The 14,968-nt window shown below is 47.0% G+C and overlaps 1 protein-coding gene across 1 annotated transcript in view; it reads left to right on the forward strand.

Moving 5' to 3' along the window:
• sox5 (SRY-box transcription factor 5) overlaps positions 1 to 14,968 on the forward strand; it is a 71,458-nt gene that overhangs the window by 30,345 nt on the left and 26,145 nt on the right. The window contains exons 3-5 of the mRNA XM_084573337.1: positions 549 to 635; positions 5,743 to 5,915; positions 7,336 to 7,404. Of these exons, the coding sequence (XP_084429463.1) occupies positions 549 to 635; positions 5,743 to 5,915; positions 7,336 to 7,404 (329 nt within the window). The remainder of the gene's footprint in view (positions 1 to 548; positions 636 to 5,742; positions 5,916 to 7,335; positions 7,405 to 14,968) is intronic.

Below are 14,968 nucleotides of genomic sequence, written 5' to 3' on the forward strand. Positions count from 1 at the left end.
GTGTGACCATAGTTAGGATAGTAATTAGCGAGTGTGTGCGCACATGTGCAGGGGCTCTGCGTGCGTGTGTGTGCGCGTGTGAGGCTCTGTGGTGAGTGTGTGTTGAAAACAAAGCGGCTAGCTGATAATGTGTCCATTGTGGCGGGTGCATTAAGGCCCTCTTTGTCTCAGGGCCCACAGGGCTAATGATTCTCTAGCAGCAGGTGAGAGGGAAAAAAGCCTCTCTCTTTCTGTCTCCCTCTCTCCTCCACTTGTCTCCCTCTTTATCTTGCGTCGCCTCTCTCGCTCTCTTCCCTTTTGCTCACTTGTTTTTGTTTTTCAGATTTCCTCTCTTTTCGATTATCAGCTTCTCTCTTTCCGCCTTTCTCTCCCCTCGCTCTGCCTCTCTCTCCTGCTGATGCGGCCATTAGGCTGAGCTGCCGCTGCCTTTATTACAGCAAATGGACTTTAAATGAGCTTTATTGTCATGTTGGCCAGCCAACTGAATCCCTCTCTCTCTCCCTCTCCTCTGCACCCACCCCTCCTCCCCTCCTCCCCCCCCTAAACAGAGGCCCCCAGCATTGAGAGGCTGTTGTCAAAGGACTGGAAGGATAAACTTTTGGCCATGGGCTCAGGGCACATCGGAGAAATTAAAGGTATGGTACAATAAATAATGCCAGAACCAAACTTAAGTCAGCTTTTAAAAAAATCATTAACCCTTTAACAATAAGTTATGCATCACCGATGTCCACTGAGGGGTAAAACATCTATTAAAAATCATTTCAGCTTAATCTTCCAGTTACTGGTTAACTGTACAAATTACATTTCTTATTCTCAAAATAACAGTATATAGTTTCTAGGTGAGAATATGCCAGAAGCCTGTATGTAAAGAAATCTAATGGAGGACCGCCTTGATTAAAGTTCAAGTGAAATAAACTAAAACTGAGTGAAATCAGTTGAATTGGATGTAAGTGAACCGAGCTGCCCTGAACTGCACCGAGTTGCCCTCCTCGTCTTGCGCGTTTGACCGACATGTCAGAAAGTTAATGACGTCTCCGCCGGTCCATCGGCTCCGCGTTAATCTCAATGTTAATCACCCATTTTACCCACTCCGGCCCTTCCGAACACCCTAGGGCGAGGCGGACCCTACGGAGAAGGGCAGGGGGCGAAGAGCGGCACAAAGAGCGAACAAGAGAGCCGCGCCGCGAACATGCAGGGGCAAGAATCAACCGGAGGGAAAGAAAGAGAAAAAAAAAAAGATGTGAGAGCAGCAGAGAGAGGGAGAAAGTAGAAGAGAGTGGCTATTATTCCCTGTAACTCCGGGGCAAAGCCGTCGTTCTCCTCCAGTAATTGAGCTTCATTAGGAAGCAAAGCAATATGTAATCAAAGAGCCTCGCGGAGCGGCGTGGCCATCGAGAGGGGGGCTCCATTGATCAAACCCCCTTTTTCCCAGCACCCCGCCGCGCTGACATTTCTGTGTAGGGGCGTCCCGCTTGGCGCACCACGCACCAGCAGCTGGGGAGCAGTATATGTGTAGAGGAAGTGCGTGAATGTACGCTCGCGTCTGTGGAGCCCATGTTTGTGTGTTACATAACGGTGTATGTGTAAATGCGCGGACTGTAAGGAAAAAGAAATAACACTAGAAATATACAGAAAGCGTTTGCACACCGGTTTGAGTGTCTCAAATGTGTAGGTGTGTGCGCACTCTCACACTGTCAGCGCATCCCTTCCTTTTTTTTTTTTTTCTTCTCCCCCCATCGAATTCCATTGAAGAGCTTTTTGCGGGGAACAAAGTGATTCCGAGCCACCGCCTCCTGCTCCGTTGGCCTTATTGAGAAGAAACGCTGGTAAAAGGCCCCATGCGGCTCGCGTCGCGGAACACACACACAATTACAGAACTCGCAGCACTAGAACAAATATCCCCACGGTGTAGTGTCATTAACATCGGATGTGCCGCACTGGAACGTGGAGAGTGGCAGGAAAGACGGTTAATCTCTTGAACTCCCGGTTTTACCTTCAATCTACCTCCCCGCACTTCCTTACACACACCGCATGACATTTTTACATATACAGTATCAGCTTGTTAACCACTTCATTAAAGCCCTGTTGTGTTAACGCCTCATAAATATTAATAGACAGGATCGTTTTCAATTAATCCTCTGAAACTTCTCCTCGGAATTTGTTTAATTCTACAATACATTTCGAAACAAAGTTTTGTGAGTCGTGTACCAGTTGTTGATTCCACATTTGGAGGCTGTGGTTTGTAGTCCTATTAAATTGTACTGTGTTGTACTGACATAATCCCAGGTCGGCAAAATAAAAGAAACACTTTAGCGCTTAATTCAATCCACTTTAACAGCACCACAAATTACATCCCCGAACGATGATCACACAGCCGAATTACCTCCTCTCTGACGCCGTTTCAACATAAACTGAACACTTTAACGGTCTTGACGCTTAGATTTAGAATTAGATTAGAGTGCATCCATTTTCAGTGTCGTTTAGTGTACCTCATAAACTGGCAAGGGAGATTCCCCAGTTCACAGATCTCGCAGTGTGCTCGCACAGCCTCTTGCGCACAGTTTGAACGGCAAAGGCAGCTCCTGGAGGAAAGTTGTTTGGCCAGGTGCCACTGCTTAGTGGAAGAAAAAAGACAGAAAGAACAAAAGGAAGAGAAGAAAGTCAGTGCAAATTGTAGAAAAACATACAATAGTGTAGACTCAGTTATAACCTAAAATTAAGTTTAAGACAGCTCACTGTAGAGGCCTTATTCTTCCATTATTGTACCGCTGAACTCGACTAAACTAAGACCTGTGGTGTATTGTTGTGTTTCGCGGCGGAACAAAAACACATTTGGGGGCGACAAATGGACAAAATAACGCGACGCCCTCAGAAGCGGTAGTAAGTTATTTTCTGTTGGGTTACAAATCATGTAGCCAAACAAATCAAGTAGAGTTCAGTTATGGGAAGAATGAGGTTACTACAAACCAAGCATGTACTTTAATGAAACCTTAATTCTGTTACCTTAATGCTGACTTGATTATATTAACTAACGCGATTATTTAATCAGGTTATCGTGTCCATGTAGATATACTTATTAACATTGCCCTACATTCCATGCAGCTTTTCTTTCTTTTTTCCCCATGTCTTCTCCTTCCTCTCATTCTTCTTCTCTTTGCTCCCATATCGTCCCTTCATCCTCTTCCGTCCTCGTCTGCCTGTTAGCTCCTCTCTCCTTCCCTCGCGTCTTAGCTATCTCATCCCCTCTCCTTTCTCCTGGAGTTATCAGCGCAGCCGTGGTCATTAATTAGCACAGCCGACACAATGACAAGTATTACATTGTTACAAATTGGTTAATTACCCCGCGTGTGTGTGTGTGTATATGTGTGTGTGTGTAGAGAGAGAGAGAAAGGAGAGAGCCTGTGTTTGTTCGTCGGGGTTTGCAGGTAAGCACGGGCCGCAGCAATCTGCCTAAGGAGGAATGTGTGTAAACCGATGGAGGAAACCAGTTATCGATCCACCTGCCTGCCTCGCAGCAGCTGAGGAAACAAGCCGACGCGGCCTGATTTATGGGGCCGCCACAGAAATTCTGAAAGTCTGGTTCGTAGGGGGAGAAAGAGAGAGAGAGGCGAGACACGGCGCACGGGAGATTCTAAATCTCAGTTAGGAGTAGTGTCGTTTTCTTGCTTTGGTTGACTGATAAAAGATCAACAGCTGAGAGGGGGTTGTGAACAGCTTGTAGTAAAGGCAAGGCCGACTATCCCGGCCTCTGGCTGAAGGAATGTCCCTCCACCTCAGTGCACACATACACGCTGTTTGGTTGGCGGCGCTCAGTTTTACTGTGTTTGCGTTTGTGCGTGGATGTGAGTGTGTGTGTGTGAAGGGAGGGTTAACTCCAACAAGAAACCCCTACAAAAAAAGACTCCTTTGATCCACCGTTTCACCTTTGCAACCCCCCCTTTGCCTTTTTTTTTTTTTTTGCCCCTTTCCTCCACTCCCCCTCCTCCTGCCATTTGAACGGGCTAACGTTTTTAACACAAGGCTCTTTCTTGTCTTGGTCAGCTTTGGCTATAGACGCACACACACACACTCTCTTTCTGGCTCTACAAAGGTGGGTCTGTGAGTTAGGACAGCGGCGTGTTTATTTTTCCAGCGGCCAGTGCTCCCGACAGTTGCCTTTATTGTTCATTGTTGGCGGATGGATGGAGTGCGGAGGGAAGTGAGGGAGGAGGAGAAGGCGGGGTGAGGGTGGTCGGTGGGCAGCAGCGGAGGTGGGCTGGCGGGGGCTGGGGCGGGTGAAGCGGCAGCTACCAACAGAGAGGACAAATGGATGGCTCTCACCTTCTTGAGCGGTCAAAGGGCAGGTCACTCCCTCCTTCTCTTCTTCTTCTTCTTCTTCTTCATCTTCTTCTTCTGACTTTCATCCCCTGTTGTGTTTCTCTTTCTCTTCTTCCCGACTTCCTTCTCTCTCTCCCTCTTTTCTACTCTTCCTCATCTGGTTTGACTGGCGCAGGAATGCGGCCCTGTTAAAGGTAGCAGCTGAAGAACAATGGGGGATTGTGCGACTCCACACACGCATACACACGCGCGCGCACACACACACACACACACACAACAAAGGCATGTGGGCAAACATCGGTACATATGACCAGACATGAGCGCACACACTCACGCTGATTGTGCCTCGGTGTGCCTCTCTCTAACTACATCCTGTTGAATGATTTAGGCCTTGTGTGGAAGCGTGCGTATGTGTATACGTGGATGTGTGTGTGTGTGTCTGTGTGTAATGGAGCTGGTATGTCAGGATCTAAGGAGTCAAAGGTCGGGCCATGCTAAATGTGAGCAGGAGGTCTGCTGACTGCAGGGTAAACACAGACCAGACACACTCTCCTTCTCGCTCTCTCTTTTTTTTTTTTCCCTCTTCTCTCCTTCCTCACAAGCTGCGCACACACACAAACGCAGCTCTGTGTCTGACGGGGCAGTCTCCAGATTCACCCAGAATCCAGCACAAATCTTATGAATTTTAAGGTTTAGTTTTCAAATCTTGCTGATAGCGCTCGTTTCTTTTCAATCCCGTGAATCCGGCTCAGATGTAACGTTTTGTTTTCCACTACTTCCCTCTTCATTTTCCCCCCGCTTACAACGCTCCCCCCCGAGCCAGATTTATTTTCTTCGTTTCAATAAGGCAGTAAAAGCAATGATGGATGTGGCTTGATTAATCACTTCTGGCCCTTTGTGACCAGGAAAATGAGTCAACATCTGGTTTTACAACTCCGCGGCGCGCAAACACTCTTTACCCGAACGCATCTTCCGCTGACATGCCCCCTCCTGCCGTTCAAAGCCCCTGACCGGCCGTATATTAAGTCGGCCAACAAGCCATGGATAGCTTCACTCTGTTTTATTGTTCTTTCCGCCTTCGGTTCTCTCCTTCATGCCTCTGACCTCTGACTTCACCCCCACAATCCTCAGTGGCCTTTGCCTGTTGCATTAACGTCTTTTCAGCATGCATCATTGTCGTAAAATCTGGTTGTAGTTTGGCCAGCATTGTACTTTAAACGGAACAACAAAGTAATTATTTTAATCATATGAAATCTGTTTTTCAGTTTATAAACTGGAACTGGAATTTGAAATCTCAACTTTTCCCTTCAAGTGGTGGAAAAGTTTCATAGCGAAACCTTAGCTGAGCCTTGCGGTCTTCTTTAAAGTACTACCACATAACCTCTGACCTCTCTCCCTCCCCTCCCTCACACTCTTGCCCTTTAGGTACCCCAGACAGCCTGGCGGAGAAAGAGCGCCAGCTCATGGGCATGATTGGCCAGTTGAGCAGCCTGAGGGAGCAGCTCCTGGCGGCCCACGAGGAGCAGAAGAAGCTGGCCGCCTCGCAGATGGAGAAGCAGAGGCAGCAGATGGAGCTGGCCAAGCAGCAGCAGGACCAGGTACGGGAGCACACCGCATGCGAGGGGCCTCATTTGGAAACGCTGTACTCTCCGTGCAGGTTCTGCAAAAAGTCCATCCTAATGAGTTATTGAGTCCGGTTTTAGTTGACAAAATCATGAAAAAAATCATGAATTACATCCGTTAATGTCTTGATTCTCTTCAAAGGTCAATACTGTTTAAAATACGTGTAATATTTTGCAGTAGCACGACCAGAAATCCAGAAAATGAACTGTATGTCGTCAGTAAACAGTAATCAAAGGCACGTGGTGGAAGGCAGATTTGAAAATTATACACACAAGCATCACAAACGGTCATCTTAAATCCTCACCCAGATTTCTCAGCTTTACAACAGGAGGTGGGCTTGAAAAGCAACAAATCACAAAGGATTTTCCTGTCCTCTAACCCCTTTGTTACACAAACACACATCTCACATAACGTTCAAGCAGCCAGAGACATGCGCCTTTGGCAGCCTGAACACAGCTACTCCGCAAAGGAATCAGCTGAGGGTATGTAGTGCTGGAGCGGATGTAGCAGAGACATACACACGCGCTTACACTTTTTACCCGCACACACACTCCTAGCTCCCAAGGCGAGAGTCAGCCAGGTATTTGCATACAGAAGGGTTTCCCTTTTTGTTGTGCTTTTTTTTTTTCTTTCTCCCCTCGCTCCTGGAAAGCTTGGGTTTACACAGAGAGGGACGTACACACACTGACTCTCAGGAATACAGCTGCAAGGACAAATCACCTGTGACAAACACAATGGCTTACAGTGCCCCCGGCTGTGTCCCACAGCAGTGCTGGGTGAATGAGTCACTATGAGAAGGTATTGCATGTGAATGCTGTACAGGTCTGTGTCTCCGTTCCACCCGATGAGCCGCTGTTTCTGTTCAGTTTCTGTTCAGCAATGGTTGATGGACTTGCAGGACAATACAAATTATTTTAATTCAGTCACGTTAGTCAAATGGAATATATTATGTACAGTATATTATCCCTTTAATGTCACATTTTAACACATATTTCAAAGAATAATTTGTTCAGTCAGTCAAAAACCAGCCACAAGATGCATAGACTTTACTTTAACGAGCTAAAAAAAAGCATCTTATGTTGGTAACTGAGAAAAGTGAATAGCATACAGTTTCTATATCAACATCACAGACAGTTTTCTTCATGCAGTTCATTCAGAGGCTCGTGTGTAAGTGTGTCGGTGTGCCTCTGTTGAGTCCAGATGAGATGAGCTTTTTAATATTTCATACCGGGGCATCGACCCTCTGTCGTGCAACTGGGGCCTCAGAGACCTGCAGATGTGCCGCATCTCCCACCGGGCCGGCGTGCGCACACCGCAAACACACGCACAGACGCACGCGCACACACTCACACTGTATGTTCATTCTAAAATGCGCGTTGTGTGCTCTGTCCCCAGATTGCCCGGCAACAGCAGCAGCTTCTGCAGCAGCAACACAAAATCAACCTCCTGCAGCAACAAATCCAGGTGAGGCCGGATTGTGTGTGTACGTGTGTGTGTTCTTCTGAGTGTCTGTGTGTGTGTCTGCATGGTCCACAAAAGCAATTTTTTGATTGTTGCAGCTTTTCTTTACTCAGTCATCAGCATTTGGGGTCTAAATCAACGCTGACTTCTAATAGTGGTCCCTCCTCTAACACGCAAACACACACACATACGCCACCTGTGTAATCATTTCAAATTGGTCAGTCTGCTTGGAAAAATCAGAAGTACCATGTCTGCAAGTACAGCATGTGCGTTTTGAGCCTTTATTACATAAATCAAACTTTGCACATCAATCCCTCAGTTAAGGACACTTGTGAGGTTTATTCCATTGTGCCTGTGAGTGATTGTTAAGGTGTTGTTTTTTACAGACAGAGCAGAAGATTGGATCGCTTCAGCCACAGCAAATTCAGACTAGGCAACTCAGTCAGGGAAGTGGCTGGGGAAGAAGCTCAAAAAGCTGGAACTGGTTAATCAAAGACATTCTTGGAAGCAGCTAGACTTATAGATGCATATCTCATAATCTTAGAAGTGGTTCCTACCTGATTTAATTTCATATGGATTCAACCTGAGTCACTTGTCAATATGGTTCATCAGTCACCAGGAACCTAGCAGACACATGAACACCTAACACAAATGCTCTCACTTGGCACATTTTACTGTTGTTAAGCACCTAAAGACGCAAACATGCCTCTTGAGTTAAGTCTAATGGTTACCCTGGGACTTTGGTTGCCTCTCGTCTGCGTCTTTTTAATCAAGAAATAACCGAAGTAGCCGTGTGCTACAATGACCTGCTGTGGCGGCACACATCGTACAAGATGCTTGTGTTCTCCTTTCAGAACGACCATTATTTTTTTCACTCTGCTTTTAGTCAGTTGTCTTACATCCAGGATAAACTTTTTCCAGCGCATAATACTAGGAACTTCAGTGCGTCTTTGTTGTAAATCAATATCATTGTGTGGAATGTAAAAGGGATCTTTAAATAAAGCGAAATAAAGCAGCTAAAAATGTGCCCTTCAGCGTGAATCTGCGTCTTTAGCTTGAGAAAATGAGCGCGTCTATACTGCTATGTATCACTTAAAAATGGAGGGTATTGTACTTTTGGGTGCTCACACTGGAGCCTCTATTTTGGCCCAGGTGGCTTGGAACGAATAGCCCAGGCCTTTGTAAAGGCAGATGACACTGAGTTTTAAGCTGAGAAAGCCGGCCTTTGTATCATAAAGAGACACCCTGTCCAAGAAAGAACACACACACATTCGCTTTCCCCCCCGAGAGTTTAGCCATGCTCAGTTTGTGTGATAAGAGACCTTGTGATAGCATGTGTGTGGGACGTGTGTATATGTGTGTCCACAATTCCTTGCAAAGCAGCTGTGTTTGTTTGCTTTGTGCGAGTAAAATTCGGAATTGTTCGCGTTTTGTCCCTTTGACAAAAAAAAAAGAAGAAAAAAAAAGAGAGAGAGCACATGTTTGTGTCTGAGGATTTCTCTGTGCCTTCTCGATGCGTTACGTTCTTCCACCCGTGTGTGCGCGCGCGCGAGCGTGTGTGCGTCCGCCACAGCTGTGTGTGTTAAGCTATAAACACGTCCGCTCATGATTCACTCCCTCACGACCCCGCCGAGACAAAGCTCTCTTTTCCCATGACTTTGCAACCTTTTCCCAAACAAGCGTCTCTCCATTGAACGGGCCCCAACAATAGTTTCTCACAAGCAGGGGCAGCTGTAGGCAAGCCTCGTTAAGAGAGGGACACAATCAACAGGGGCTCATCGCGGGAGCACAAAACGCATTCATTCACGTATGTATCGCACACATCAAAGTGCGCGCAAACACGGGGAGAGAGAGGGAGGAAAAAAAAATAAACATACAAAAATATACGCCTTCAGTGGGCCGTGCGCACGTACCGCGAGCAGTCACAGAGAGCGCTGCACACTCGCCTGATGATCAAACACACACTCATCATCAAAGACTTGGTCGAGAAATACACTGCTTAATCATTCATGAAGAGATTGTCCGCACAATCCCACAATACAATGGCCTGCCAGAGAGAGGGCACCAGGTTGTGTGTGTCGGGGTGTGTGTGTGTGTGTGTGCGTGTCCGTGTGTTTTGTGTCTGTATGATAAGCCCCTTGTGATTGCATTTCCCCCTAACGAGGCTGAGTTCAGCTGTCCACTCGTTTGTGTGTGTGTGATTTTGTGCGTGTGTGTGTGCGTCTGCGTCCTTGGCTTTGTTAGACCCAAACCCCCAAAGGCCTGTGAAGAATGCTTTCAACCGTCCACTTGGAAGAGGTGATGAAATGAAACGAATAATCAAGCTCATGAAAAAGAGAGGAGAGTGACACACATCCTTCATGAAAGGAGGACAAATTATTTATTGTCCTCGTGTCCGGTTTCCTATTTTTTTTTTTTCTTTTTCTCGCCCCGAAACCCCAATCAGGCTAGCAAACATGCGTGTTCGCGTCGGCTATTTAGGCCAACGGCACCCTCCGAACGCGGCGAAGGAAAGTTCATTCGCGGAGACGGGCGTTAAGAGCGGCACAAGCTAATGATATGCAGCATGATCGACGCACACATGACTGCACCTTCATTGTGTAGACGCTCATTAGTGCTCAGAAGTCAGTGGTTTGCTATGTTCCCGCTCTGACTAATTGATTCTACCTGAAATGATCCGTGATTTAGCTTCAATTAGGATCCATTAATCTTAAACCCCCACCACAGCGTACATGTAGTTACACACAATTCTGTTTTTTTTACTTTTTTAAGATTTTATTTCACAACTCCTGATCCTATCTTAACACACTCAGTGTTTTCTTTCCTCTTAAGTCCTGAATTTACCTTCACCCTGACTAAAATCGCTAAGATTAACTTTTAATCTGACCTTAAATTATCCTCAAAATTAACCCTAACAAACCTAATCCAGATTTTAATCTTTCACGTAAACCCAAATTGTGACTGAACTCATCCCACCATGTAAAGTTAGGACCATTAAAAATGACCCGTACTTCACAAAACTTTGTGTTTCTTCCGAGGGCATAACCCAGCTTGCTCTCCCTAGAATTCCCAAACAGGAACATGCGTGCCCATAAAGACATGCAGACACACACGCACACAACCACACACTTACCCCCTGCTAGGGGCCTTCTTGTTAAGCTCGAAGGGGTGAGCACATTTTCTCAAACTTCCCTTTACTCTCCCTCTCGTCTTGTCTCGTTCTAATTAAACGACTTGTCTCCGAGGCTCCCCCCGGTGTTGCCGGGGACGACTGTTGCTGCCGCGCGGGGAAGCGCGACAGGGATGAAAGGAGCTCACCTGCCGAGCGGCTCAGGGCTTACCTTGAGAAGACGCACACATTTTCAGAGAACGGCAGCAAGAAACGCACACACACACACACGCGCGCGCAAGCGAGCACAATGTATATTGAAACAGAGGGATGAGGGAGCGCGAGTGTGTCCTGCCTAATGAATCAAAACTCACTCAACCAAACGCTCTCAAGTGTGTCTGCCCCTGTAGCGCTACCTCCGTGTGCCGTCTTTCATCTCATCAAGAATCGCAGCCGCTATAGGTCAGAGCCGGCAAACGGCGGACGGAGAATGAGGAAAAAGGACGAAAATCAGAAAATGACTAAAGCCACCTGATGCTGTGACCGGTTTAAAAGGGGGGGCCACGGTCGGCGTTGACTAACAAGCTCTCTATTAAGGCCATCCTACGCCGGTAACTCAATCACACGGACGCACAAGTGTTCAGCAGTCACAAGCACAAGGCCTCTGTCTGTGTTTTTATTCTGTCAGAAAGAGGGAAAGTAAAAACACACCTTTTCACACACACTCCGTACGCCAGATACGCGCACATAACACACCTCTGTATTCTTTGCATATGAGCAGCTAACCCAATTGCCTGTGTAATTGTTTAATCACCCCCATTACACCGCAGCCAGTCTAATTTGTGTTTTCTTTATACACACACACACACACATTCTCTCATAAGCTGGACCACAACCAACCTTCCCCTCAGAGACCCACCCTCTCTCCCACGCCTTCTAACACACAGGCGTACCTGTGTGTGCGCGCGTTTCCATTCTCCTGCAACCCACTGCAGCGTCACCGCCACCTCATCCTTGCCCCCTAGCCCTGCCCCCTACCCCTGCAGCAGACCGGCCTAATAGCCCCTGTCCACGGAAAGTTAATGGACGTAATATTAAAAGAGCTATTTCCCTCCTTCTCTCTCCCTCGCTCAAATTAATTATTGGTTCTATCGCTCGCACGTCCCCTCTTCAGCAATAGGTCATCCAGGTCTTGCATTAATTGCCGGAGCATATGGTCGCCAACAGATTTTTAGCTGTGGGACTCGCACTTTAGCGGGGGCTATTTTTTCGCGCGCTCAGATGCGAGCCATATTGTGCGGCGCTGGCAGCTATTGTTCGGCGCATTAACTTCATAGAGCTAATTACTCCCCAATAATAACTTTACCTTGGAGTTTTTAGCGCGACGCGTGCCAACCAACCTGTTTCGCACCCCATATGTTAATTAGCGGCCACATCTTCATTATGCCGCAGCGGCGCTTTAAGTTCAAGCTGTGCCGCCTGGCGCGTGGTGAACGCAGCCTCGACTCGCTGCCAATTATCCAACTCTTGCTCCCCTCGCCGTCTCTCTTGCCGCTCCTTCTCCCTCCCTGGTTCGTTCTCTTCTGTCTGTTTGCTGTTTATTTCCAGAGAAGTTGTCACGCCGGTGTCAACTGTCAACTTCCCTCTTTCTTCCTGACCTCTTTAACCCCGAGAAAGTTTTCCAGAAAAAGTTTTGCGCTCGTTCGTCATATACGTGTGGTTCTTATACCGCTCAGAGTATTTCTCTTTGTTTTGCGTTCAGTTATCACTGATTAGAGGAGTTTCTTTTTCAGACGAGTTCCACTTTTGTGTGCTTCAGGTTTCTTTTTTGGAAGTGGGGGGGGAGGAGGGGTCTGCGGATAAAAAGCGGAGCCTCTTATTCTCCACGTCAGCAGCCTACAGTAGCGGCAGTGTGATGTTTTGTCTGAGCATATCGTAGGTTTTCATGTTCGCTTTGGGCCTGATGTGAAAGAGAAGCTGAGGAGTGCATTATTCCCCAAAGCGCCGGCTGTTTCAGATGTGCCTATTTCCTTTATGTGGGATCTGGAGTTTGTCTGATAGATCTGGCCTCGCTCTCCCTTTCTTTTTCTGGCTCTCTCGTCCTTACTTTCTCTGGCTGGCTGTTCTTTCCCTTCTGTCAATTCATCTCTTTGTCTCTGATTCTTAGTCTCTCTCTCTCTCTCTCTCTCTCCTTTCTTCTTCTTGCTTTTCAAAGTTTACATTATGATCACAAGGCTGACACACAGAGCGCCTGATTCACTTTGGGGTATTGCATTATTGTATATTCAATATTAAGAGAAATATTAGATTAAGCCATTTTGTACATGTAAAGGATCGTAAACAGGATGGAATGCGCAGATCAAGGAGACTGATCTGCTCCACCATCACATGACCTCCTAGCCCCCCGCACACACAAACACACACAAACACACACACACAAACAGGCATGTTTCTGGACTCTCTCATTTCCCATGTTATCCTGAACTCGTCCTGACCCGCGTTTTCTGCCTTTTATGTGCGCCTCACCTTTTGGAGGTCAGCGTGTGTGTGTGTGTGCCAGCGATCATGCTAGGCTAGCCGCGCTGCTCATCAGCCCAGCAGCTGTTACGCACGCATCTAGCCTGGCTACTGTAGCGGCAGCATATGGGAGGGAATGATGATTCTCCGTAAAGCGGCCTCACTCATTCTTTGTCTGTGGTCTTGTCCGTTTTAATATTTTTTCTGAGCTTTTATTTGTTAGGAAACAGGGAGGCAGAGATGGAGAGGAGAGGACTTGGTTGGTGTGATGAGATATTTCCATTTGCAAAGAAAGACAAAGTCATGTGCACACACTGACGTCATGCATTATACTGTATGTGCCAGTGTATCTGTGTACAGTATGTACGTACTTCAGCTGCCACAAACTTATCTCTCTCCTCTTTTCTCCTCTCCTCTCCTCTCGTCTCCTCCCTCCGGTACATTACAGTGTAGCGAGCCAGCTCTAGTCCAGCATATGTCCAATTAGGCCTGAAAGGCAAAGCAGAACTGTTCTGTCTGTGATTCGTCCCCGCGGGGGTCCTGTCCGAGCATAGCGCTGGAACGCCTTCCCCTTCTGATCGCGCGGCGCAGGCGGCGCGACGGTTTATGGTTAACCAAAATGGTGGGGTAATTATTGTTTTTGGTGCAAGGGGGGAAACAGGAGCCGCTTGAAGAGAGCGCTATTCCCCTGCGCTGTGATAGTTTGATTACAGTGCTGCTGGCTGCCTGCATGCCGACACACAGGAGCAGGAGGAGGAGGAGGAGGAGGAGGAGGAGGAGGAGGAAGAGGGGGCGGGTAGGTGAGGAGGAGGCTCACTCGCAGAAACACACACATAGGTATTTACAGTACGCTATAAAAGCGCTGTTAGCACTGAGTGACAGCGACTCTCTCTCTTTTCTCTATTTACCTGTCTCGAGCACTAACCACTTCAAGTGCCCGCGTCGCTGAGATATTACCTGATTGTACCGTGGCACCGCCGCCATCCTTATGATTGTGCAGCCATTTCCAGCCATTTCCGTCCTTCCAGATCAATTTTCCACATCAGACGGCTTTTACCTGCCCATTATCCTATTCAGCCATTACCTCTCTGGCCTCCTGGCAAAATAAGAGCGACAGAAGAAGAGGGAGAAAGACGAGCCACGGAGAGGAATCAGAGTGCTTCGTGGCCAGACGAGTACAGGTCAAAGACCTAAAGACCCTATCAGGGATTTAAAGGGGCACTCTGCCAATTTGACACAGAAAGTTGAGTAAACTTGTCTTTTTTTTAAATCTGGTTCCGGTATAAAAAAAAAATTAATAAAATGAAAGGACACTGAAAGTATGCTCAAAGAAAAGCAAGAGAATGGAAGCAGATTGGTTAAGTAAGTGATCTCATTGCAGGGCCTGCTTTTTTGACTTCTCATTTTATTCCAGCACAGTGTAGGCGCAGCATTGTTGTATTGTTGCCATCCCCAAAGACTCAAAGGCAGAAATGGTGGCCAATGAAAACACCACAGTGTGTCTTTCTAGAAAAACAAGTTAAATAATGAAAAGAACAAAGAGGACGTGACGTGCTTGAGGAGTGAACGAGTCCCTATAGAATATCGTCACACCTGCGTTACTATACAAGTAAACTAAGTGATTTATTTTATTCAAAGTTTTAGGAAAATTGTTAGCCATCCTGACACAGTTTTGCTCCTTCACTGCCTCCTCAGCTTTCACTGAGATAAGATCCATATTTTCCTCCTTCTCTCACCTTTTTCCACTCTCCCTCTCTTCCTCACTTCCTCTCCTCATCTTCTCCTGTCTTTCCTCTCAAACTGTCAGTCAGTCCATCACACACACAAGTCTTTGTGTGTTGTTTTTGGCAGAACGCTGTTTAGTGCAACCATCTGTCTCCTACTTCTCTCTCTCTCTCCCTCCCTCTCTTCTTCTCTCTCTCCTTCTCTCTCTCTCCCTCT

Source organism: Chelon labrosus (genome assembly GCF_963514085.1).
Source record: "Chelon labrosus genome assembly, chromosome: 23".
In the NCBI taxonomy this organism is placed as follows: Eukaryota; Metazoa; Chordata; class Actinopteri; order Mugiliformes; family Mugilidae; genus Chelon; species Chelon labrosus.